General features: G+C 48.6%; 4 protein-coding genes across 4 annotated transcripts; 3 read left to right on the plus strand and 1 right to left on the minus strand.

Moving 5' to 3' along the window:
• Positions 1–15,719: 15,719 nt before the first annotated feature.
• FIESC28_03646 (uncharacterized protein) lies at positions 15,720–17,077 on the plus strand (the record flags this gene model as incomplete). Its single annotated transcript, XM_031157795.1, has 2 exons — positions 15,720–15,867; positions 15,942–17,077. 2 exons carry the CDS (start codon positions 15,720–15,722, stop codon positions 17,075–17,077), a joined length of 1,284 nt encoding a protein of 427 aa, XP_031018055.1.
• Positions 17,078–17,283: 206 nt separating this feature from the next.
• Positions 17,284–18,661, minus strand: FIESC28_03647 (uncharacterized protein; the record flags this gene model as incomplete). The annotated part of the gene is made up of 3 exons (XM_031157796.1): positions 17,284–18,142; positions 18,194–18,461; positions 18,523–18,661. 3 exons carry the CDS (start codon positions 18,659–18,661, stop codon positions 17,284–17,286), a joined length of 1,266 nt encoding a protein of 421 aa, XP_031018056.1.
• A 448-nt stretch (positions 18,662–19,109) lies between these two features.
• Positions 19,110–21,086, plus strand: FIESC28_03648 (uncharacterized protein; the record flags this gene model as incomplete). Its single annotated transcript, XM_031157797.1, has 1 exon — positions 19,110–21,086. One exon carries the CDS (start codon positions 19,110–19,112, stop codon positions 21,084–21,086), a length of 1,977 nt encoding a protein of 658 aa, XP_031018057.1.
• A 321-nt stretch (positions 21,087–21,407) lies between these two features.
• On the plus strand, positions 21,408–23,345 carry FIESC28_03649 (uncharacterized protein; the record flags this gene model as incomplete). Its single annotated transcript, XM_031157798.1, has 2 exons — positions 21,408–21,668; positions 21,732–23,345. 2 exons carry the CDS (start codon positions 21,408–21,410, stop codon positions 23,343–23,345), a joined length of 1,875 nt encoding a protein of 624 aa, XP_031018058.1.
• Positions 23,346–23,406: the final 61 nt, after the last annotated feature.

Here is a 23,406-nt window from a genome sequence, read left to right on the forward strand (position 1 = left end):
CGGCCGGGACTCACGTTGACTGTCGTGGCATCATACAGTTGTGCTTACAGTCATACTCATGCATGCATGCATTTGCATTCGTTATCATGACATCGCATCGCTTCCCTTTCCCCATGCGGAGGATCTGCTGCTGCCAGACCGGGGCCTTGGGTTGCTCGGACATGCGAAACATGGGCCTTTCGATATCTGGGATTCTGTACGTCTCAGCCTTCCAGGCTTTAGACAGGACAATCCCATGGCTGTGGCAGGCATCACACCAACTGACCTGCTGTGCCACTGCTAGTTTCTGGTATATGGCATGGTTGCAATGTAGAGTTGATCAGGCAGACACACCATGAGATATACTGTTGTATCTGGTTTCACTGATGTTGTGTCTTGTCCTGTCTTGACTGCCTGCTTCTACCTGGTGTTGCCTTGCCTTGTTTTGTTTTACCTTATCATGGTTGCTAAGATTTGAAGCTTGCTTGAGTGAGCTTGAGCTTGAGAGCTTCCCCTCATCCGGTCCCGGTCCCGGCCCCCTCAACGATATAGCTCATTACCTAACTAAGCATAAGAGGTCATGTTGGATGATGACTTTGCAGACCGGTTATTCGTTACCACTCCAATTGAGTTCAGAACCAATAATGATCTTCAGAAAATAGGGCGCCGTTGCAGACTTTACTTCACCGTTGGGTTCCAAGGTAAGCTAAACTACGGGTTGCTGCAGCACATAGAGCTGCAGTAAGTCTAGCGTCCTGGAGGATTCGCCAACTCAGCATCCATATCCATATCTATAGTGCTCTGCTGTAGGCATCATAAAGGACCATGCATGAACTTGTACGGGTCGTTGCTTGCAAATAACACCTCGTGACTCCCTTTTGCAGGCTTTAGAGCACTTTAGTCTTTGGACCTAAAAAGATCGACCTAATCTCAGATCCTTTGGCCGTTGTTAGTGGCCGCCTGTTAGCTCTCACCACCAGCGGCAACCACACAGACAACACCACACGTCTCGCATTAATCTCAATTCTCGCATATACATAACATCAAGTTACAGAAAACTTGACCGCCAGTTTCTGACCCTCAACTGCATGCATAATACACCATAGCATAGTTTAACCGGATCGTGGAGAATGACGCTGAGTTGACCGAGACATTTCAAGCTATACCTTGCAGTCAATATGGAGATAGTCCCCGCTCGTCAGAGGCCAAGAGTATTAATCAGTCGATTTGACTGTGATAGCAGGTACAGTAGTTCGACACTAGTTAATCACATATGTGTTATCGTCAGTCATCATATGTTGATACTGGTGTAATAGTCAGGGTTCTATGACATGGTTTCTCGCGACTTCGTCTTTCTCACAGACAGAACCCCACGATCTGCAACGCATCGAGTTACATCCGTTTCTGTGGACGTCCTGTCATTTCTCCGCAACGACGCAGTAGACGCATCTCCAGTATCCATCACCGCATTCCTCAAACACGTCCTTGTCGGGCAGAATTGCATCTCGTCTAGTTGGACCCTCGACCCTGAACAACAACAATAAAAATGTCGCACGCAGGAGGTCGATCGACGCATATCTAGGACCCGCAGCGGGCCGATCTGATACTCAGTCGCTAACAACATCCCCTGTCATAACCTATCCCTCGCGAGTTGAGAGCTCCCTGTAATCTATCACGATCCATTCGTCTGCATTCTGACTCTCTCAGGCGCACACTTGAGTTGACACAGGCTCACACACATGTGCAACTAGTATACGAGTATACGACCAACAGACACACACACACACAACCCATCATCAGCTGAATGTCGATCATGATATTGATCAACCAACAAAGTCTCAGAACAGAAGATCAGGACAATGCGCAGTATAGGAAGTTGCAAGCGTCAGTGATGTTCGGTTCGTACCCAACTAGGTAATTCGGAGCATGTCATGCACGCTGACGTTTGGAGAGTAGAGTGCGCTGAAAGTCTGCAAAGCATTGATACTACAGCACGCAATGCACAAAGGGATGCGCTAATAACCCCAGCCGTGCTCTTGCCTGCCCGTAAACTTTGCAACAATCTGTATGTAGTCCACCGGAAACATCTGGGTATCTGTAGAATTGGGCAGGCTGCGCACAAAGTCCCCTGCCTTGCAGTATGACTCCCAAAATGATAGGGCCGCAGGGGAGGCGGCCAGGTCTCGCTCAACAGACAAGACATAACCCTATGTAGGCGTCACCAGTCGCGAGGGGGACTACACCCCGACTTGTCAAGCAAGGGCTATCTTGGAAGGTCGTCAAGATAGAGAATCCTCAAATGGCAACGTCGGTCACAACCCGTGTCGGGCTTGGACTCTAAAGACAGGTCGTTTATTGCGGCTGTATCTGTGCTCCATACAGAGATGGAATATGCATGCCGAGATGCATTGCCTTGGTCGAGTATCTACCAACGTGGAGATAGCTGCATGTTTGATGAACACCTCATATAAAATATGCAGCTCATGGTCCTATCCGAAAGGGACCGTGCCCCCTGCGATGATAACCTTGCGAATCATCACCACGTGCAAGGGTTACTGGGGGTCTTGGTGTGAAGTGTGAACCCTCGCTCATAAGATGTTGCAGCTGCAGAATAGTGGTGAGCCAAGAAATACTGCAACCGAGGCAGCGCAGCAGGTTGAGCACATTACCAGTTGAACCTGGATAATATGCACATGATCTGTATCAAGTATGAGCCCACAATGTATGTACAAATGGAAGAAGTTGTTTCGTGGATAAAGCACAACACCACAAGTTTCATAGTGTGGGCGGAAGAACTCGCATGTCTCAGACTCCAAGACCCGCCCCCAATAGTTGTAGGCAGCGAGAATAATCGGAGATATCGGTCAAGTAAGCACGGATAACCTCAAACAAAAGAAGAAAAAAAAGAAAAGGTGACAAAAGAGTCCCGTCACTCTGAGCGCAGTAGCAGTAATAGTCGCAGTTGGGTTACATCGTCGGATCGATTAAAGGTTTCTCGCACAGGGAAGGAAATACGCCACGTAAGATTGTTTGTCCCAATCAAGAGACTCGATGGTGATTTTGACCGCCCAAGTCAGCCTCCAGATTCAGGGCCATCGTCGCCAAAATTATCACCATCAGCATCAGCCTCGCATCATTTCCCCATGACAGGGGGTCGGACATTGAAGAGTCCGTGGGTGCATGATAGGTGTCAATAATAACCAGGCATCCCTAATCCATGTTGCGGCTGGCTGGCTTGGAGATAGCAACGGTCCAGACCAATAGTTGAGCCATGAAGGTGTCCAGGAGGACCGAAAGAATACGGTAATAGTGACAATCTCGGGTTCAAGGCTGCATGATGGCCAAGACCTAGACAGCTTCATCCGGATCATCGATTCTCAAGACTCATCGATGCCAATAATATCTTGTTTCAGAGCATGGAACTTGTCAGAAGCCCTTCAATCAATGCTCCGGTCAATCAGGTTTCTTTCCAGGGAATTCCCCATCCGTGCACCTGCAATCAGATCACAAACATACGTGTCCCAGTCCAGGTGTCGTCGCTTCAGTCGGGATGCGGGAGCATAGCATTGAAAGGGGGCTTCGTATCAAAGCTGACGACTTTGAAACTGAGACACACGCTGAAGCTTATGATCTGATAAAGTACAGAGGGTACCGTACCGCGTTGTACCTGTTTCTCCATGCCCGTCAGAATGATGGACACGAACTGGTGCTGGGATCGTCAGGGGAGCGCCACACTGCGCCATCGTCATACACATCCCCCTGGATCCCACGTGGAGAGGCCTAGAGCGAGAGAGCGAGAGGGTGCGACAGTGCATGCCCCCGGGGAACTTGAGTCTTGTGGCTTGATAACCTTGTACAATAAGCTGAAGGGTAGGTCCATTACGGATACGTATATCCATACATAGCAACTGTATCGATAAGGTACACTCCGTACCTGGGGATGCTCAAGTGGCGCCTCCAATTGACTTCTGTGGCTGGCAGCTGAACTCGATCAGCCAACCATTGCTTTTGATAATGAGCATTCTTTGGGCTTTGACCTCTTTTTCGAGGGACTCTTTGTCTTTGCAATGCTTCCGTCAGCACAATAGTTAGTGTTTGCTTATTATAGCCACTCAACTATCTCAGGCTGAATTGAGACAACGCATGAAATATTCAGCCAGGCTGAAATCCAAAGTTCGAGGCCAGCCGAGTAGGAGTAGAGTATTACTATCGATATGTCACTGACATGATACGGAGACGGGATATTGTCTTTGAGCGGAGTCGGCTGAGGGCTCAGCTATTCTAAGATGAGACAGTGGAAGGCTGAAGTTTCTTCATCAATCGCGATGCGATGCTCCGAAAGTCGGCCACTTGGTTTAGACTCAACTAGAAACCGAGAGATTGGTTCTGACATGTTGATGATGACTCTATCATAGGCACGGGCCAGTAACGGGGTATAGAGTCTTGCCGCTTGCGGCACTTGATCTCAAAGTCAAACATCACGAATGAGAAGAAAGGGGCCGAATTATCAGCAACTCCGTAACCTTTCGGCATTATAACATTACGAAAAGAGGGGATGCTAGCACTCAAAACCAAGTTTCCCAGCTCGTGGTGACCCGGCAGAGGCGTCAAGACGGTCTTGCCAAGCCGTGTTAAAGTCCGACCGCTTGGATGAGTTCAACGGTTTGTGGGAAGACCAAAGACCAAAAGAGGCTGGCTGGCTGCAATTTTGTCCAACTCTTGGACCTAAGCCTCATCTGGAGCCGAGGCACGGCGTCTCCGTGATACAGGTACGCAGCATCATCAAGCTTGACTGTGACTGGTCCATCAACCCAAAACACGCTTGAGACGGGTTACGGTGATCACTGATCCCTGTTCTGAAGAAGACAATTGGGTCGGCCGCTTTCATCTCGGTAAACCTGGCAGCCTAGTCTGGCGTCTGGTCTGGTTACTGTACCACTGGCTTGGTACCGTCAGAGCGGAACGGACATATGGAATACGTACCTTTGAGTTTGGTGTTGGTGTTGGCGTTGCTCGGACAAAACTACCGAGAATGGATGGTTAGACGTTGCTTCTGCGTCAGATGATCAGAGACGTACCAATACTCTGACAGATATTGGTAGCGTAGCATCAAAGGAAGACCTCATGATTGATCGTCTGCAGGCATTCTTTTTTGACAAGACATGACAGACCGACTGAAATCAGGGACAGATACGAACCTGAAACCTATTGGTCAACAAGATATTCTCATTCACATTCTCTCTCTGATCGGTGAATTGATTGTTTGATCAGTAAGCGGGTTCATAGTCCGATAACAATTTGCCTCTAGTTTATGAAGATCAAAGACTATCTTTGTTCTCAGCGCAACCAATTCCGCCCTTTCGTCCGGACCCTGAATAAGGTGAAGATCAATAACCATTGCAAAACAAGCGGTCTCATGTCTTGTCTCCATATCGTTTCCAGTCGAATTTGCCACCATTCCCACTTTCTGGGATTCATTAAGACTCTGAAGTCGGTGAAGCAAGAAAATGTGAAGCAGATTCCAAGACCCGGCGGTCTGGAACAGAGTACGGGGTCTTCATCTTAGGACCCCGGATTAAAAAGGAAATACATTCGCAGCTATGGCTACCGTAGCATTCGATTTCGATAGCGCAGAAGAAGCAAAGAAAGAACAAATAGAACTTGGTAAATAGTGCGACAAATCCACCTGGTTTCGAGTTGGGTTTTTTTGTGGTCTTTTTTGTGGTTTTAAAATCGTCATCATCGGCTTGAGATGGGATGAAACTCGAGTGCCATAGTTTAGTGTCTCCAGCCTCGTCACGGCTCCTTTTACTGGTGTTGTCCACTGTATTTTCACTGCCGACGACCTATTAACCTCAAACTCCAGCGCCCAATGGCCCTCTAATGGCCGTTGAAGCCGGCTTATGTTTGCCGCTAGTGTCGAGTTTGCCACCACCCGTTGATTTAGTCAGGGGCACCAACACAAAATATCCTTTTAGAGGCAAATTACCATCCAATCTGGAGATGTAGGAGATTGGCTGAAGGGGGCTTGCATTGCATACGTCGCCCGTCCCGAAATCTCATGTTTCCAGTTATTGAGGCTGAAAACAAGAGACTTACTGTAACTTTGTGGAGAGATTATTGCTTAAAGGGATGAATAGTTCAAAGTTCAAACTGTGGTCAATGCAGGGTCCAGGGATGTAATTTCCCAACAGAAGCATGACATAGGAGAATAAGAGAATAAAGAATTCTGTCCTCTATTCTACGGCATTGACCGATAGTCCGAATATGGGGACGGGACGAGATGAGATCAGTCAGCACACAATACAAACAGTGGAGGTCTACTCCGTAGTCTAGGCATGGAAGACAAGACAAGGCTGGCGGTCTGAAGATGGGTTCTATTCACAAGGGGGCACGTGCACAGACTGACTGACTGATTATTATTGACTCCATTTGAGAGGATAAAAGTTTTATGAAAATTGCAGGGGCTTTTCATTTGACAGAGCCACACTTGGAGACACACCCTCTCTCTCATCTCAGCATGGACCAACTATGAAAGAGATCCATTTTGGATGGTCCATTAATCTTGAACCAGCTTGACCAGCTACAGCTACAGCTACTCAACCAACTTGTACCGACCGACCGACCGACCGTTGGACAACTCACAACTGTATTGATGGATACGGTTCGATTCTCGCCAAGAACCTCATGACGCCCAAGCCGTAAGTTGGGCCGTGTAACCTGTAACATATGCCCAAACATACGGGATGTCGTGCATGAAAAATACTGTTTTTGACTGTCAAAGTGGGAATTCTTCTGTATGAGCGGTCTGCATCTACGTAGGAGACCCGGTATATGGGGAACGGTTACTATGCAATGCAAGGCAAGGCAAGTCTATCACATACCGCAGCGCAGCAATGCATCGCGAGCGTCTAAACGGACAACGCATCAGAGACGACTGAGACAAAGGGTCTTTTAGCAATAGCAAATCCCTGTGTTGGCATTGGCGTTAGCATTAGCATTAGCATTAGCATATCAGTCCGTCTCACATGTTGCAGTTGGGCTTGATCAAAATAAGAGTGACCCAAACTGGCGGTAAGATATTACAACACACAGACAGAAGCCGAGGTGCATATTCAGCCGCGTCCTAAACCAAAGTCAGCCACTGAGAGGGAAGATATTCATTCATTCAGAAGCATCCATCGCATCACTTCTTTGTGCGCTAAATTACGTCGTACTCTACTCCATAGATGAAATCAACGTCCGAGCTTGGCTCTAGAAGAAAATCCCGACCTTCGATTCCTTCCAAAGAACATTCGAAGGTGATCCGGGCTCTTTGTCGGTGTGTTTAGCCCAAGTTCCAGTTATCGTGTCGTGGTGCGTGGGTTGTTGGTCCATCCTCATTTTCGGTAATCGCGGACATCCATGCGTCAGCCTCGGCCAATACAGACGCCTCAATTTTGTGTCTGGAACTTCCGAAGCGTCTCCAGTTTATGGAAGCAATCGAAGGTTTCGTGGAACAATCTCCAATTTCTCTCTTACAAGCAACAACCTGGACCAGGCGTTCGATTAAGTTCGGAAAACTCGGGGTCCTCTCTTGGAAGCCATCACGGACCATGGGCATGAATCATTATTGCAACCATCTCTGAGATCTTCCCAATACGAAACCAAACTGGTGGAGACAACCTCACATGGTCGGAATTGCGACATGTTGATAAAGGACCCCTATGAAGTCATACCAATCCATCAAATGATGATCTCGACCGTGTTCGATGCCCGAGCTCTTCGCTTCGCAACGCACAGTCACAATCGCGGTGAGATGAGGTCTTTTTTGCAGTGCATGCAGTAGAGTAGAGTCCCTAGCAGGCGTGGTCTTAGGAGAAGCGAAGATCTGCTAACCTAACCAAACCAAAACCACAAGGGGGGGTCAGAGCAGAAGAAGACGAAGAAGAACAAAGTGGAGGTTTCATTTCATTAAGAGCATGCATGTCCAGTGCAACAGAATACGAATAAGCTACGGATACTTTGTGTACCGTACACCGTTAATCTAATGCTGGAACCGCCAAGACACGGTCTGGCGAGTTGGGGATTGCAACGTCGCTCGGCATTGGGAAAAGTCAGCACCATCGTCATTTTTGTTTTTTCCCTCTTTTTTTTGTGCGTGTGAGTCATCGTCAGACTAAGACTAAGACCCCGGATGCATGCTACTGTATGCTGAGGATTGGGGTAATAAACGGTTGGTTGGTGTTGTCAGACAGGGATACAGATCCAGTACGGTGTCACCTGCGAACCATCAATATCAGACCCTGGTTCAGTATCGAATACAGTGCAGTGAACAGTTGTGAATGTGAAATCTACAGTAGGGCTGCAGTCAAGTCACTACCATCTGGCTGAACTCAATAGAAACGGCACAGAAAGACAAAAAGAAAGAGGCGGCGGCACAGCAAATCGTTAACACGCCACGCGACGTCCATGTTTATAACCATGTCGATGCCTTTCAATATGCCAGATCTCTAATAAAAGAATGGCGCTTACAATACTACGTAGTAATCACGACGGCACGTATACAAGGCTGGCAGTGCTATGCTACCTATTGCTATTTTGGTCTTCTCCGTGAAGCTTAAGGAACCTTCGGAAAAGCCATGCTCAAACAAGCCAGCTGTGCCGTGTCAAAGTCAGGCACAGGCACGCAGACTACGGTAGTGCTCTCTGAGTGCTCTGACAATCTGCCCATATCCCGTTGTTTACAGTTCGACGCTTCAACCGTCAGGGAAAGAAAGTAGGCCTCTCCCCATATACACTGGAATGTATTATCGGAGGCGGCCCGTCTGTCTAAGCAGTCAAGCCAATACAAGAGCTCCTTTCACTGTTAAGGTTTTCTACGACACCTAGCCTAAGTGATGAGTAAAAAGACGGCTTGTTGAAGCGGGAGTTGTCTTGCTATACCGGGCCATACTGCCGACACCAAGGAAAGAGAAGTAACCTGAAACGAATACGTGTATTGCACACGCACTCATCACTCATCAGTAAATCGGCGTTTACGCTCCGTGCGTTAGTTGATCGTGTGGCATGGAATTGCCGGCGACCGAAAAGAGACGGAAAATGGGAATTTACCCTACAATTGCTTCGCCGTAAAATAGAAACATGCCAGCCAAGACAAACAAACACGTGTTGCCAGGCCGGGATTTAGGATAAAGTCAATTCTGTCAGATCTGAGACCTTTTGCAACATGTCAGAGATCATTTGACTTTTGACTACCTATGTAGTCTATGCCGAGGTAGACAAGCAAACACCGGTATGGCACGAATATAGTTGAAATTGAATTTACAACACTATCCCCCACAATGAAATAAACTGTCTATGAGCTGGAAGTCTAGGCCCGTCAAACCGACAGAGCAGTCCTCTTTGGCGCCCAATCATGCAGCTGAGCTCCATAAAGTCTTATGCAGATGGAGATGCACATGCAGATAGACACTACACATGCATGTAGATGTGTATCAATTATCGGTCAGTATACAGTAGTTAGTTAGTTAGCTACTGTAGTTGCTGTGGACACGATGCTTGCTTCTCTTTCAGCGGTCAAGACAACAATTAATTTGGCATATCCATCGATATGCAGGCATCCTGCAGGCTCAGCCCTAATTCTTTGTTGTTGAGCGTGGCCGTAAGCTGACCCAAATTGCGGTACAGTAAGTTAAAATTGGGATCCATCTGTGCAACACGAACTATTCAAAGCGGTGACAGAAAAAATTCAACACATTCGCCTCCCCCTGGCGATGTCCTGTCCTGGCCTGGTCTCAGCTTCGCAAGGGGGGCGGGCTCACCTCACATGTAAACGGAAACGGAAACGGGATGGATGACAGGTTCTGCCTGCTACTCTGCTTGGACCATCGAAATTGGACTGGACGTCATCTAAACGGAAGACTCTCCACTATGGAGGGAGCCTAAGAAAGAATTGTGACCAGGGATAAGTCCTTCTACGAAAGCTTCCATGCGACGTTCCATACCAGGATTAATTGTGATAATGCTGTGGAACCGACCCCCAAGGCCCCAACAAAGAGAAGCAGAAGCGAAAGCGGTCATGCTAGCGGCTCCTCTCTGGCTCATTCTCTTCCTCTCGCTCTTGTTTCACAGTCTTTGGGGGGACACACTGGACACTTGGCTGACGAGGATCAGTAGCCGTCTAAGCCGGCCAACCAAGAGCCAAGTTGGGTTTTTATGCCAATAATTACCTGATTTGGCAGGAAATGGATAACTTGGTGTATGGGATGGACAAAGAAGAATAAACGGTTCGGTAGCCGGACTGGATGGAATGAATCAGTCAGTTTAGTCTAGATTTTCCCACGAGGAAGAGTAGATTTTTTTTTGGTCTAATACTAGCAGCCCGGTCTGTCAGTTCCCCGCCATCAACTTTACTGGACAGGAACTGAACGGGTTTCGTTTTCCTGTTTGTGTGCGCCTCTACGGCGGAAGCCGCTCTGCTAAGATTGACTGGCGTTTGATAGCGTCAAGACACAGTACAGTACTGTAGAGTATCATGGCTTTCTTACGGCAGAAACCAACTGCAGGAAACTGCATGGAGAAAGAACAAGTAATTCACAGTACAGTAGTATAGAGCCTGCCTTGTTGTTGTGTTGTAGTCCTTGTCTTGTTGTTGTACTGCATTGGCAGCTTACCAGGTAGATAGCCCAGCTGATCTACTCAAGATCCAATAAGAGGCTGATTATACGCCGCACCAAGCAGATATTCGTCATAATGGCATTTGCAAAGATCCTCCGCTGTTGCTTTTTTGGGGTCTCTCGGCATTCAGAAAGTCCAATTGGCGTGTTTGCGTGCAGTATTCTGTCAACTAATAGACATACTGTAGATAGAACCCCTATCATACCACTTACTGTAATGCTGTGCTGTACAAACTGAAACTAATGTAATTTGCATGCAGCAGAATCGGTGAAGAACAATCAGGCTGGACGATGGATGCATTGCATTGTGCTACTGTATGAAAGGGGATACGGTAACGGATACGTATGTACATAGTAATTTCATTAACGGAGTGTAGATACGGGGTCGGGTCAGGAATTATGAGTTGCAATTAATTAATTAATTATTGAACGCACGGGTGGATTCTATTCTATTCTGCGCTGAGTTGTGCGACAGGGGGGCATATTACAGTACTGGACCTGGTCTTAGGTGAGCGGACAGCTCAGTCTATGCTCAGTTATGCTATCGCTCTTATCGTGTTTCAATTTCCCAAATGATTCTATTTTCATTTCTACGTAATATTCTATTTTGGCCCATTGCATTACTTTACTAATCCCCGCTCTCCCTTTTTTCTCCATCGTTTTAGTTCCAGCTCAGTCAAGACGAGACGAAAAGAATAGAACAGGTGTATCATGTTTATCGTATTTGTCCATATCAATCTGATGCGGTGTAAGAGAATGATATTATAATGGAGCCAATTGACTGGCTGCTTCGCTTCGCTTGAGGGAGAAAGAGAGGAGCCTCTCTCGTCTCTCTTGCTTCAGGTTGAGGTACCTGGGGTCAATGTACCTCGACTGACGTATCTACATTTTTTTCACCCTCGTACGAGAAGAGACAGACCTTTTCTTGCCTAGCCTGCCCTGCCCTGGCCTAGCCTAGGGGGGGTTCAGGGTGTGTGTGATATGAGGCGGGGCGTTCATGTTCATCAGGCTGATGGGCGTGTCTTCACTCCCTCCCCTCCGTTTTGTGAACAGCACACCCCCTGTATCCAGCAAGTGGTGCCCTGTGTCTTGCGCCCTGGCTGCCCGGGCTGGGCTGCTTCACTTCAGATTACCTTTGACTTTGGCTAACTAGGTGAGAGAGCTGGGCTGGAGGCACAAACATCAGGGAATACAAAAAGGGCAGCGACCTCCCTCTTCCCCACGACCAAAAAGATCACTCTCATCATCGACTCAACAAAGAATCTTATCTAGCATTCACTGCAGTCTAACTCTAGCTCATACTCTCTTACACACGAGCACTTATACACACAACAACTCTATCTACTTACAACCGAGCTACTACTACTCGGTTATCTCAACAACTACTCGAAGCCTTTTATACTTCAACTACAACAAACAAACCATCAAGATGCCTGCTCAACGACCTTCGCAGCTTCCTCCCTGCCCCGGCCCTCCTCCTAGCCGCCCTCTGCCTCCTCTGCCCAAGCGAGGTTAAAGCAGATCGACAATTATTCGACGGCACACCAACTCTACTCTACAAACAACATGACATAACATCATCATCGTCATGATACTCTCTACCGCTCTTGGCTTCAGTTACACAGCATCAACAAAGGAACCAACCAGCTGCATCTTATGCAACATGCGAACTCCAACTCGAACCCCTCATGCATCTAATTAATCAACATGATACTTGGTTCTGAGAGCTGCAAGTCAACTGCAACACTACCACTACTACATCACACACATCACATCATACCTCGACTGGTTCAGCCGTCGAATCAATCAACCTGCTTCCACCGGAAAACTTCAGCAACCACCACAAGCTGTCCCTTTTGGCTGGACCGACCGGACTCTTTCTTCACCTTCACTTCTACCGCGTGCGCCTTTCGCAAACAGCGCATCAACGTTACAATACCCTTTACTACACTATCTAATTATCTTACACCATTTTTGAACCAACTTCTCTACTTCGTTCAACAACTTATTTGGGAGGACTATCAACATCACTTTTTACTTTTATGTTCCACGGTCTTTCAGGAACTGTATCAATAGACAGGGCATTATCACGGCGTCTCAACATCATACACCACACTTCTATCAGTGTGAGTGTTTTGGACTTATTGGTTTTACGATGAATACGTCGGGTTGGGAACATAGAATTATCATTGGGGAGAGGGAAAGCAAACCTCGAATCCCTCAGGAGCAAATGGGAATTATGTCCACTGATCACTCAGTGTTGACGGGAATGGAGAACGAGATACCATGTTTATTATTACTACAATCAATGCAATACGCAATGAACTACCACACACACAATCATCTTCTTTTAATCATCAAGTGAATTATCATGTCTTGGCCCCTTTCTCTGCCCTGATTGAAAATATTAACTTTTTAGTTCCTGGCTTTTGTTTCTTGGCGAACCGATGGATCCTCGTTAGTGAGGCCTTGTTAGGTATTGGAAGCGAAAGCGAAGTGCAATACCCATACCCATCCATCCATTCTTGATTATTGCGTTACTCAAAATTAGGTACAGACGGGACTCTCTAACCCCTGTTCTGCAAATAGCGGCCTCGTGATCGTTGCTTTACCCTTGCTCATTAAGTTGATTACTCTACTCTGCCTGCTCTGACTCTCCCTTGCGTCGCTATTATCTTACCATAAGCAAAGAGAACTAATTAATAATTAACGGGATTTACAATTGCCGCTCGCTTTCATTCCCAACATGAGCAACCCCGTCGCCTTTCGCCCTTTGAACCACCTGCGCCGCGCATTTGCAGCGTCGATCAGAACGGCTGGTGCTCGCCTCAACGACAACTGAAACTCGCAGAGTCACCCCTTAAACAAGGGCTTTTGAATATCCATATCCATATCCATTGCACTACAGATACAGATATAGATACACACATCATCAACTCATAGGGGATAATAATAAATATCTAATAGTAATGTTAAAACGTCTAATCTATGTTACTTGTCGGACCCGACAACGCCGTGGCTTGGAAAAAACCTCCTCCTATTCCCAAACTTGGAACTGTCTCCGGAGCGAGGAACGATCGATTGACAGTCGTCATCCTTTTAGCTTATTTAGAGAGAAAAAAAATGGCTTTTTTGTTACCAGTTTCACGCAAGAGGCTAATTTGATCTCCCCCTAATTCACCTTAGTAGCTCTTAGCTTCAGTAGCAAGGCAAAGCACCTGTCTTTGTCACAAGTTTTGGATCGGATGGATGGCCGAGTCCCAATTAAACAGATGGGCTGAAATAGTGTTTCTGTCTCTTTCAAAGACCGTCCCTGAATTGGCGTGACGCCAGCCGGATCTCCGTTTGTTTGCTGGCCGAGTCTCTACAGTCACTGGATGGTTGGTTTGGCTTGACTTGTTAGTGGTGGTTTAGATCCTCCCAAGTCCGAGGCCCAGGGCTACTCTAGTCAATGTTTGCTCCTGTCACCAACGTGGTGGTATGAGTATTGATTGGTACCCCAAGTTTCCCAGCTGATGAAGAAGAAAACCCACGTTCGTGGTACTGGAGCTTTTTGGGCTTGCACTAGTTGCCTTGTTTGCTTTGCTTGTTTGCCTGCCCGTTCTCTTGTTCTTGTTTCTCACAGGAACACTAATAGTGCATCAAGGGATCGTCAGTTGCCCGAAAAAGGTAATCCTGCATCTTGATCTGGGATGAAACAAGCGGTCGCGGGTTTACTGCAGACTGCAGCCACAGGGCTGCCTATCTTTGACAGTTTTGGCGTCCTCTAATTACCATGTGGCGAATATGGTTAAAACTTTTCTTCGTCACTGGAGACTTTGCTCAATCGGTGCCTGTCTCAGAGAGCGTCGATCATCTCCATGGCTCGTCTGCCCGTCTTGTTACCGCTCTTGCTTCAGGGGTCCGGGTGAAGGTTACCGAAGGGTGGCAGGTGGCTGGATAGTCACTCTGACTTACCTAGAGATAGTCACTTGCAATTAGGAGTTGGTTGACGATCCTTTGTCACCGGCTCGTGGCAGTTACGCAATCGAGGATGCGTGTAATTACCAATCAATCTATTGTACCTTGAAGCTAGTGAGCTTCAACCAATTATCGATGCCTCAGACCGAATTCGCATTTAGGTTTTGTGGCATTTCCTCCGGTGTAGGTTTGTTGGTGAGACGTTCAAATTGATGTGGCTCAAATCGACCACTAAAGTGATCTACAAAACATACACACATAACGTGTAAGCCGTAAATATGTAATCTTTTCAGCTGTCATGTTTGTCACTGCAACTGTCACAAAACCCTGAACGGTCTTGACGGTTTCGTCTTTTGGGTTGGTCCAAGACTGAACCAACAGTCAACGTTGGTATGTAGATCAGAGGGTGGACCTGAAAGTGTAACCTGAAAAGGGAATATGATCAGACAGCTTCAGTTCTAGAGTCAGAGTTAACTGACTCAAATGGCCACAGCAGAGATAGCGAACATAACAAGAAAGAAGTCTTTTTCAAAAGCCATCACGAATGATATTCCTATTCGAGAACATCTTCTTCGGCCCCGAACGTGGTCAACATGTGGCCGGCATGGGGGAGGCTTGATCGTTTTAAAGCCCAGACTGTTTGAGTGGAAACAAGACAAAAAAAGAATAGATAAAATGGAATTAAATGGTGTATTCTGTGAAGGACAATTAAAGTTTGCAAAGCACATTTTGTCACTTACACCTCTGGTGGATATCTGATAGCCGCTTTCACAATCTCGTCACGTGGCTACGCGCTGTCACATATCGCATCGCCTACTCAAGCGGGTCTCCTGTAGGTTAGCTGGAAATTCCCCCACTGAGGCTCTTGAGCTAACAGCCCGCATCAAAGATCAAAGAGCCCAGACAAGGCTGGCGTTTTGAAGGCTTCAACAAGTTCCCCGAGTCTAGGATCATCAAAGTTTTGACTTGTAGATGTTGGCGTATCGCCACGAGATCTATCACAAACCTTCTTTTCCCCTCCCGTCTATCCTGTAACTCCCGCGCGCTTCTTCTTTGACGCCGACTCAGACTCACAGTTATACCCCAACAACTCCGGGATAGCTTCAACCCTGGCCCGCCGCCATGATGGATCTCCATGTATGGGGCTCAGCCTTTGGCTTGCCGTCCATTGATCCCGAGTGTCTTGCTATCATCACATACCTGCATAGCTCTAGCCCTGCATCAGACTGGCGCTTGATTCCTAGCAACGACCCTTCCGTCAGCCCGTCCAGTATGGCTTATCCCGTCCCGCTGTCTTACATTGTCTGGCCCGAACCTTGTTCCATTGCTAACCGTTTCATCCAGATACACTTCCCGCGCTTCATCATGAGGGCGTATGGGTTTCTGGCTTTGCACCTATCGTTCAGTACTTGACCGACAAGTCACTTGGCGACAACTTGGACGCTGGCCTAACCCCCCTCCAGCAGGCTGATCGTGTTGCGTACACTGCCTTCTTGTCTGCCCATGCTGCTCCCTTGTTGGACCTCTCGCTCTACGTCTCAGCGGCCAACTGGTCAGCTACCACTAGACCTGCCTACAGCACTCTGTTATCATTCCCATTGACATGGACAGTTCCACCGCTGCTCCGTGCGGAGGCGGTCAAGCGTGTTGAGCATCTAGGCTTTGCCGATATTGATACCGACTTTGATCCCAATGGAAGTCTCCACCTATCATCAGGAAGAGATGCCTTGCCAGAGACTTTCCGCAGACATATTCCTGCGCGGACAAAGAAGACAATCCACGAGGAGATGACCCCTGAGCAAGCTGTGCTCATCCGTCTCTATGGCATCACAGAAGACTGTCTCTCTGTAATGGATGATCTCCTCAAGGATGGATCTGATGAGAAGGCATATGGTTTCTTCAAGGGCACCGAACTCTCATCTTTGGATTGTCTAGCCTTTGGCTACCTTGCGCTGATGCGTGACGCTCCTGTGCCGAGATCTTTCCTGAAAGACTGGATCATGAAGAAAGCCCCGAGGTTGTCCAAGTTCGTTGATGATATCAAGACGAGACATCTGCAGGAGTCTAGCCCCTTACCCTGGGTTGAATCAAGTCAAAATACTGCATTGCGCATTGGGAGCCGGACTTTGGATAGCATCCTTCACAATGTCCCTGGACTCGGCGAAGAGTACGCGACTGAAGTACGAAAACGTGCTGAAGGAGGCATCACCGGCATCGACAGCAGGTCTCTCATGCTGGCCCTGAGTCTTCTTGCGACAGGCGCTGCTCTTGGATATGGTTACCACACATACAAGGCCATGCAGCCTTTTGGATCAAGGATACAAGTCTGGCAATCATACCAGAACAAATCCAAGTTGAGCCAGTTTGGTGCCCTTGGTTCCATGTTGGGCAGCGTGCTGGGAGGACCGGCAGAGGCACCTCGTCCTTCTCACTCGTCGAACCAAGCTCGCTTCGTCGAAACCGATACGGAAGTCGATTAAGAAAAATAAAAAAGAATATTGTAACATTATTGTACATTTTAATAGACAAACAAACTACCAAACATCCTCCTATTTGGAGGGAAGACTCTAGAAAATGTTTCCTTCTCTTTGTCTAGATGCTTTAGACTATCGTTATGTTGCTCGTGTCGTGTAAGAACCGTGTCTAACACAGCGGTATCGTGGGTTTCCATCCTTGATGGGTTGTTTTATATCTGTCTGATCTCTTTGCCCACCATCTCAGGGCGTTCAATCTCCCACTCGTCTCTCAACACCGCAAAAGTAAGATCTGTAACTAGTAGACTCTGACCAAGACTCCACACAAGCGTGATGGCATAGAAGAAATTGGCGTTGCCACTTCCTGCATAGATCCAGAGATGGTAGAAGGCTGGCCCAAGGAATGTTGCATACAGCAGCGTCGATGTAGTGACGAAAGCATACCGCATGAGTGGAAAAACATGTCGGAAGAGCGGAACTGTAGACAGAAACAGACTGGCATCTGCAAGCGAAGGATAGGGCTTGAAGATGGAGAAAGTACCCAGAAGAATGACCAACACAGCCAATGGCTGGGGGCGCAGACGAATAGAGAGCGCCGCGGGATAAGATGCGAGATGCAGCCAGAAAACACCCAGGAAGAAGGCTCTGAAGGAGTCAAACATCTCAATGAAGAAGTACCACCACAAGCCAACATTGGGTGTCAGGTCCGACAAGGTCAACTGAATGCCGTATGTGCGAGCGAGGAACTCCCAGGAGTTGTTGGCAAGCAAGAAGGACATGCCCAACAATGACACAATGCAGCCAAAAACAACAGCTACGTTGGTAGCGGCAAACTTGACAGACGATGCAACCCGGCGCTTCTCAAGTTGACAGTCATATGCAAGGAGAATGACCGGGGGCAGGAGAAGGATAGGATACATCGACAGATAAGAGGCGAACGATAGAGCGACCATGGCGTTGAAGGGAGAGCCTTGAATAGCCTTGGTGATGGCTAGAAGAATAGCGCAGTTGGTGAAGACGCCTGTTGATCGTCCGATACATGTCGCAATGGTGTATGGGTTGAACAAGAAGCTGCAGCTAGTTAGTACTGTATTCGTAACCGGAAACTGATGTCTCCCTTACCCAGTAGCAATTGCAGCACTGCCAAACCTATTCGCACGGCGCGGCGATTGGAACAACCTCGAGTTGCTCGCCACCCCTGAGTCGGCAATCTTGTAAAGAGCATCGGCGCTCAGGAGGTCGACGGCGATGTAAAGTAGATGAGTGAAGATGGGCCAGCTCTTTACATCGGGGAGTAGAGAGAACAAAGGCAACAGCAGTGGCGCCTGGTGGAAGACACCACCTTCGTATGGAGAAACATTATTCGTATATAAGAAGAGACCCTCCTGTACTGTAGAATTGTAAGCCTTTGACTCTTGAAAATCGTCATGCAACGTGGGGTTGCTGCTTACAGCGCTTGAAGCTTGTGACGGGGGTTGATATCTCGACGCGACCGGTTAGTAGATCGGGGAGGCCTGGAAATGCAAGAAAGAGAATGAGTCGGAGCAGGGCAGCACCGGCGAAAACGCTGGCTTTGCCTCGCAATGTCATGTTGTCTGACATTGCATGCTCCAAGCGAATGTTGTAGGTATAAACAGCTGAAAGAGGTTCGCGATACTGTCCCTCTAGGATAGGTAGATTGGAGGCCACTTGGCGGGTTGAGCTCCCTGCTTGGCGGCCCCTCCACCTTCGGGAGAGGGGCCGCTGAGAGAGCCGCTGGAGCTCATCCCGAGACTCCACTGTATTCGCTGAATTGGCGATGCCAGGCGCTGGAAATGCGCTTAAGGGTGCTGAGCATGTCCCCGGGCGGTGAGCGCACCATGAACCAATGATGAGCTTCCAATCGGACCTTAGCCCACATTAGCGTCGGATCAAGGCGGTACAAACTGGCATAAAATTTCACGTAGGAAAAAAAAGTTGAAAGATTGTAGGAAAAAGTGCCCCGCTGGTTTCGCTGCGAGATACAAACCACCTACAAACACCAAATCTTTCAACCACAATGCCTCGGATAAAGAAGAAGGGCCAGACCGGCGCGGCCAAGAACTACGTTACCCGAAACCAGGCGATTCGGAAACTACAGATCAACCTTCCTGACTTCCGAAAGTTGTGTATTTGGAAGGGAATCTATCCTCGCGAGCCCCGAAGCCGAAAGAAGGTTTCCAAGTCTTCTACCAGCTCGACCACCTTCTACTACACCAAGGACATCCAGTACCTTCTCCATGAGCCTCTGCTTCAAAAGTTCCGCGATCAGAAGGTCCTTGAGAAGAAGATCTCTCGTGCGCTCGGTCGAGGCGATGTCACTGATGCCGCCCGTCTAGAGGGCAACGCTGCGCGACCCGAGAAGACTGGAAAGCCTCGCTACACTCTTGACCATGTCATCCGCGAGCGCTACCCTACCTTTATCGATGCGGTGCGCGATCTCGATGACTGTCTGTCAATGCTCTTCCTGTTCGCCAATCTGCCTTCCACCACCTCGGTTCCCGCCAAGATGATTGCCCGTTGCGAGCGCCTGTGCCTCGAGTTCCAGCACTACCTCATTGTGTCGCAGAGCGTTACCAAGTCTTTCCTGTCTATCAAGGGTATCTACTACCAGGCCAACATTCAGGGCGAGGAGGTTCTCTGGCTCGTTCCCTACAAGTTCAACCAGCGCGTTGTTGGCGACGTCGACTTCCGCATCATGGGTACTTTCATTGAGTTCTACATGACCCTACTTGGCTTCATCAACTTCCGACTTTACACTTCTCTCGGCCTCAAGTACCCTCCCAAGTTCGATCAGGCCAAGGATGAGGCTGGTGCTGAGCTTGGCGCTTTCACTCTTGAGGGCAAGACTCTGGTCGGCGCTGACGAGAAGGAGCAGAAGACATTGGAGGCTGCCGAGCACAAGCCTGATCCCAAGGTTCAAGCCGCTGTCAACAAGGTTATCAAGAAGATCAAGGGTGGCAATGCCGACGATGAGTCGACAGATGCGACCGAGAACCAGGTAGAGGGTGAAGACCAGGAGACTGGCGCAATCGACAAGTTTGAGCCCGCAGCTCCTGGTGGCGATGTCCTTCTCCAGCCTTCCAACACTGGAAGCAACCGCAACAACCTCTTCTCCAACCTCACCATCTACCTCTCGCGCGAAACCCCACGACAACCTCTCGAATTCCTCCTCAAGTCTTTCGGCTGCAGACGTGTTGGCTGGGACGCTGTCCTTGGTGACGGTGCTTTCACCACCAACGAGCTTGACCCCAACATCACTCACCAGATCGTCGACCGACCCCCTGTTCAGGCTTTTGCCGAGGACGAGGAGGCTGACGGTGATGACAACCAGACCGCACAGAAGCTTGCCGCCAACCGACGAGTTCCTGGACGAACATACATTCAGCCTCAATGGGTTTGGGACAGCGTTAACGATGGTGAGCTGAAGGAGGCTCACATGTACGCTCCTGGCGCTGACCTCCCTCCCCATCTGAGCCCCTTCGTGCAGAGCGTCCAGGGCGCCTACGACCCTACTATTCCTTTGGAAGAGCAGGAGCCTGAGGCCGAGGCCATTGAGGCCCAGAGCGACGGCGAGGATGAGGTTGACGACACTGCTGAGGGCATGGATGTTGCTGATTCAGATGAGGGAGAGGATGCCGAGGACGATGAGTTCGGCGGTTTCTCCGCCGACGAGGAAGAGGATGAGGAAGAAGAGGAGGATGCTGAGGCACGACAAGACGAGCTAGAGGCTGAGCTTACTGGCGGTGCTGTCAAGTCTAAGAACACAAATGCTAAGGCTAAGGCTAAGGAGGATGCCCGCAAGGCTCTTTCCAAGAAGGCCCGTGAGGAGGCTGAGGATCTTGACCGCGCGAAGGGTATGCTTAGCAAGAAGAAGAGAAAGCTGTACGAGCAAATGGTGTACACCAACAACAAGAAGAGCGCTGAGGACCAGAAGCTGCGGGCCAAGAGAAGAAAGCTGGAAAAGGAAAAGGCCAAGGGTAAGGCCAAGGCGTAATTTGAAGTCACTGTTTAATACCATTCCGATAGATTTTAGTTATACGCGATTAAAAGCAGTCATTAAATGTTCCGAATCTGGAGTTTTTGAGATAATTCTACTGTCTTTAAGTTTTGGCTGTGCATGTTGTTCTTGCCTGTGCGAGGTGGATAAACTTGACTTTTACTTTGCGACGATAACCTCTTAAAAACTTGTACTTCGCATCACACAAACTTTTACCACCCAGCACGTTATATCCGATTATTATGTGACTTTTCGCAGTCTTATTCGACTCTGTTCATCTTTTTTCTTTTTACAATAATAATCCAGCATCGAACAACAATGGAAGCTAGCGCCACCGCCTGGGAGTTAGACAGCGATGAAATCGCATCCATCGCTTCTGAAGACTTGAACGCCAACAGACCGAACCGCTGGAAAGGACCCAAATCGACATGGCGCACTCACACAGAGGAAGACCGTCAACTATGGCAATCGATGAAGAAAATTGAAGATCAGGATCTCTCAGTGCATCTGTACAATGCATTTGCTCTTAAGCGGCAAGCTCAAAACCCGGAAACGGCTCAGAACTTAGTCGTCAAGACAGTGAGAAACCCTTGGATATTGGATACTAGCATGAAGCGAGACAGGGACTAATGAGATATATAGGAAAATGGCCAAGAGAATGTTTGGGTACCGCCTAAGGCATGGACCGCATGGCCATTAAAACACAAGCATGTGCCCAAAAAGCGTTTAATTGATGAAGAACATGACGAAGATGATCGCTTCACCTTTCGCAAGCAGGAAAAGATCATGCCGAGCACTGAGCTGGAGGAGGAGATTTCAGCCACCATACTGAGAACCGCCAAACGCCGCTTTCGCAGAAGCAAGGCCAAGATGGCCAAACCATCTATTGAAGAGCCTGACGATGAGGATGAGGAGAACGATGATGACACGTCTGAATCTGAATCAAGGGAGTCATCAGCCAAGCCAGATACGGACGCGGGGGAGAACGAGATGGCACTCGACGAAGATTATAAACCAAAGCGCAGAAAGGCTCCAAAGACATACGAACCGGTAGAATCTGCCAACGACGAGCATTCATATGCTCTTCTACGACCATCAACTAGACATATCCTTTCAAAACTTGATGATACACTGGACATTCTTCGCAAAACTCGTGAAGCGGGCATGAATTATGCATCCGACTCTTCAACCGAAGAAGATTCAGATAACCAGAGTCAAAGCGGACAAAAGAAGCCTCGCGGCCGCCCAAGAAATATATCTGAGGGAGTTTCATCTGCTTCCGACTCAGCAGCTCCCAAGACAAAAAATAGCAGACGTGGTCGGCCACGAAAAATCCATACCCCCCGAGATGGAGAAACACACGAAGAGATGCTCCAGCGTGTCGCCCGCGAATCTCATAGGAAGATTCCCGTTACGAAAGAAGATAGGGACGCAGCTTTCGAAGAATGGGTTCGTAAGGGTGATGAGATTATCGAGCGTGAGCGATCTTTATCTATCAAGCGTGCGAGATCTCAAGGTTCGGAGACAGGAAACGAGTCGGGCACAGATCGCAAGCGGCTCAGATTGGGTCTTCGTGACTGGAGCGATGTACTCGGTGCGGCCGCCCTAGCAGGATTCTCTGGCGATGTCATTGCGAAAGCAACACGACGATGCGCTGACTTATTTGGAGAGGGAATGGTGGTCCGTACCTTGAACGAAATACCTGCTACAAAGGGTAACGGCACAAGTACAGTCGAATACCGTCCAGAGCCTATTCAACTATCCTATTCCGATGAAGAAGCCGATGATGAAAGCGATGATGCCGCAGACCTTGCACAACGGCGAGTCGCATCCCGTCAAGCCTCCCTCGCGCAATCAAGCCGAAGCCCTGATTCTATCCGCAGCACCAGCCGACGCTCAACACGCTCACCAGGCCCGCCATCCGGTGCCAGATCTCCAAGGTCCCAATCTAACTCCGTGGGAGGCTTATCATTCTGCCCGATCCCTTCGTGTGATCGCTCAGTGAGAGGCTTTACTCGTAAGACTAACTTGCGACGACACTTAGAGCTCGTTCACCAGGGACAGGCAGAGGAGCTCGATAGCGACGATGAGGTGCTGGGTGGCGTGCATGTTGACGGCTTCTTGAAGCCCATCGTACCAGGAAAGGGATGGAGGGGCGAAGACACCGTGCAAAGAACTAGAAGGAAGGGGGTCTTTAGGGAGAAATCTGCGACAAGCCGGGAGGCGAGCTATGCTGAAGACAATTTGTCCTCATGAAAAGAATGAGTCGGGATGCTCTTTTAGAGGGGAAGGCATCATTAGCATGTTTGAAACTAGA

The sequence above is a fragment of the Fusarium coffeatum genome, assembly GCF_003316985.1.
Source record: "Fusarium coffeatum strain FIESC_28 chromosome Unknown BRIP53273_contig_77, whole genome shotgun sequence".
NCBI lineage: Eukaryota > Fungi > Ascomycota > Sordariomycetes > Hypocreales > Nectriaceae > Fusarium > Fusarium coffeatum.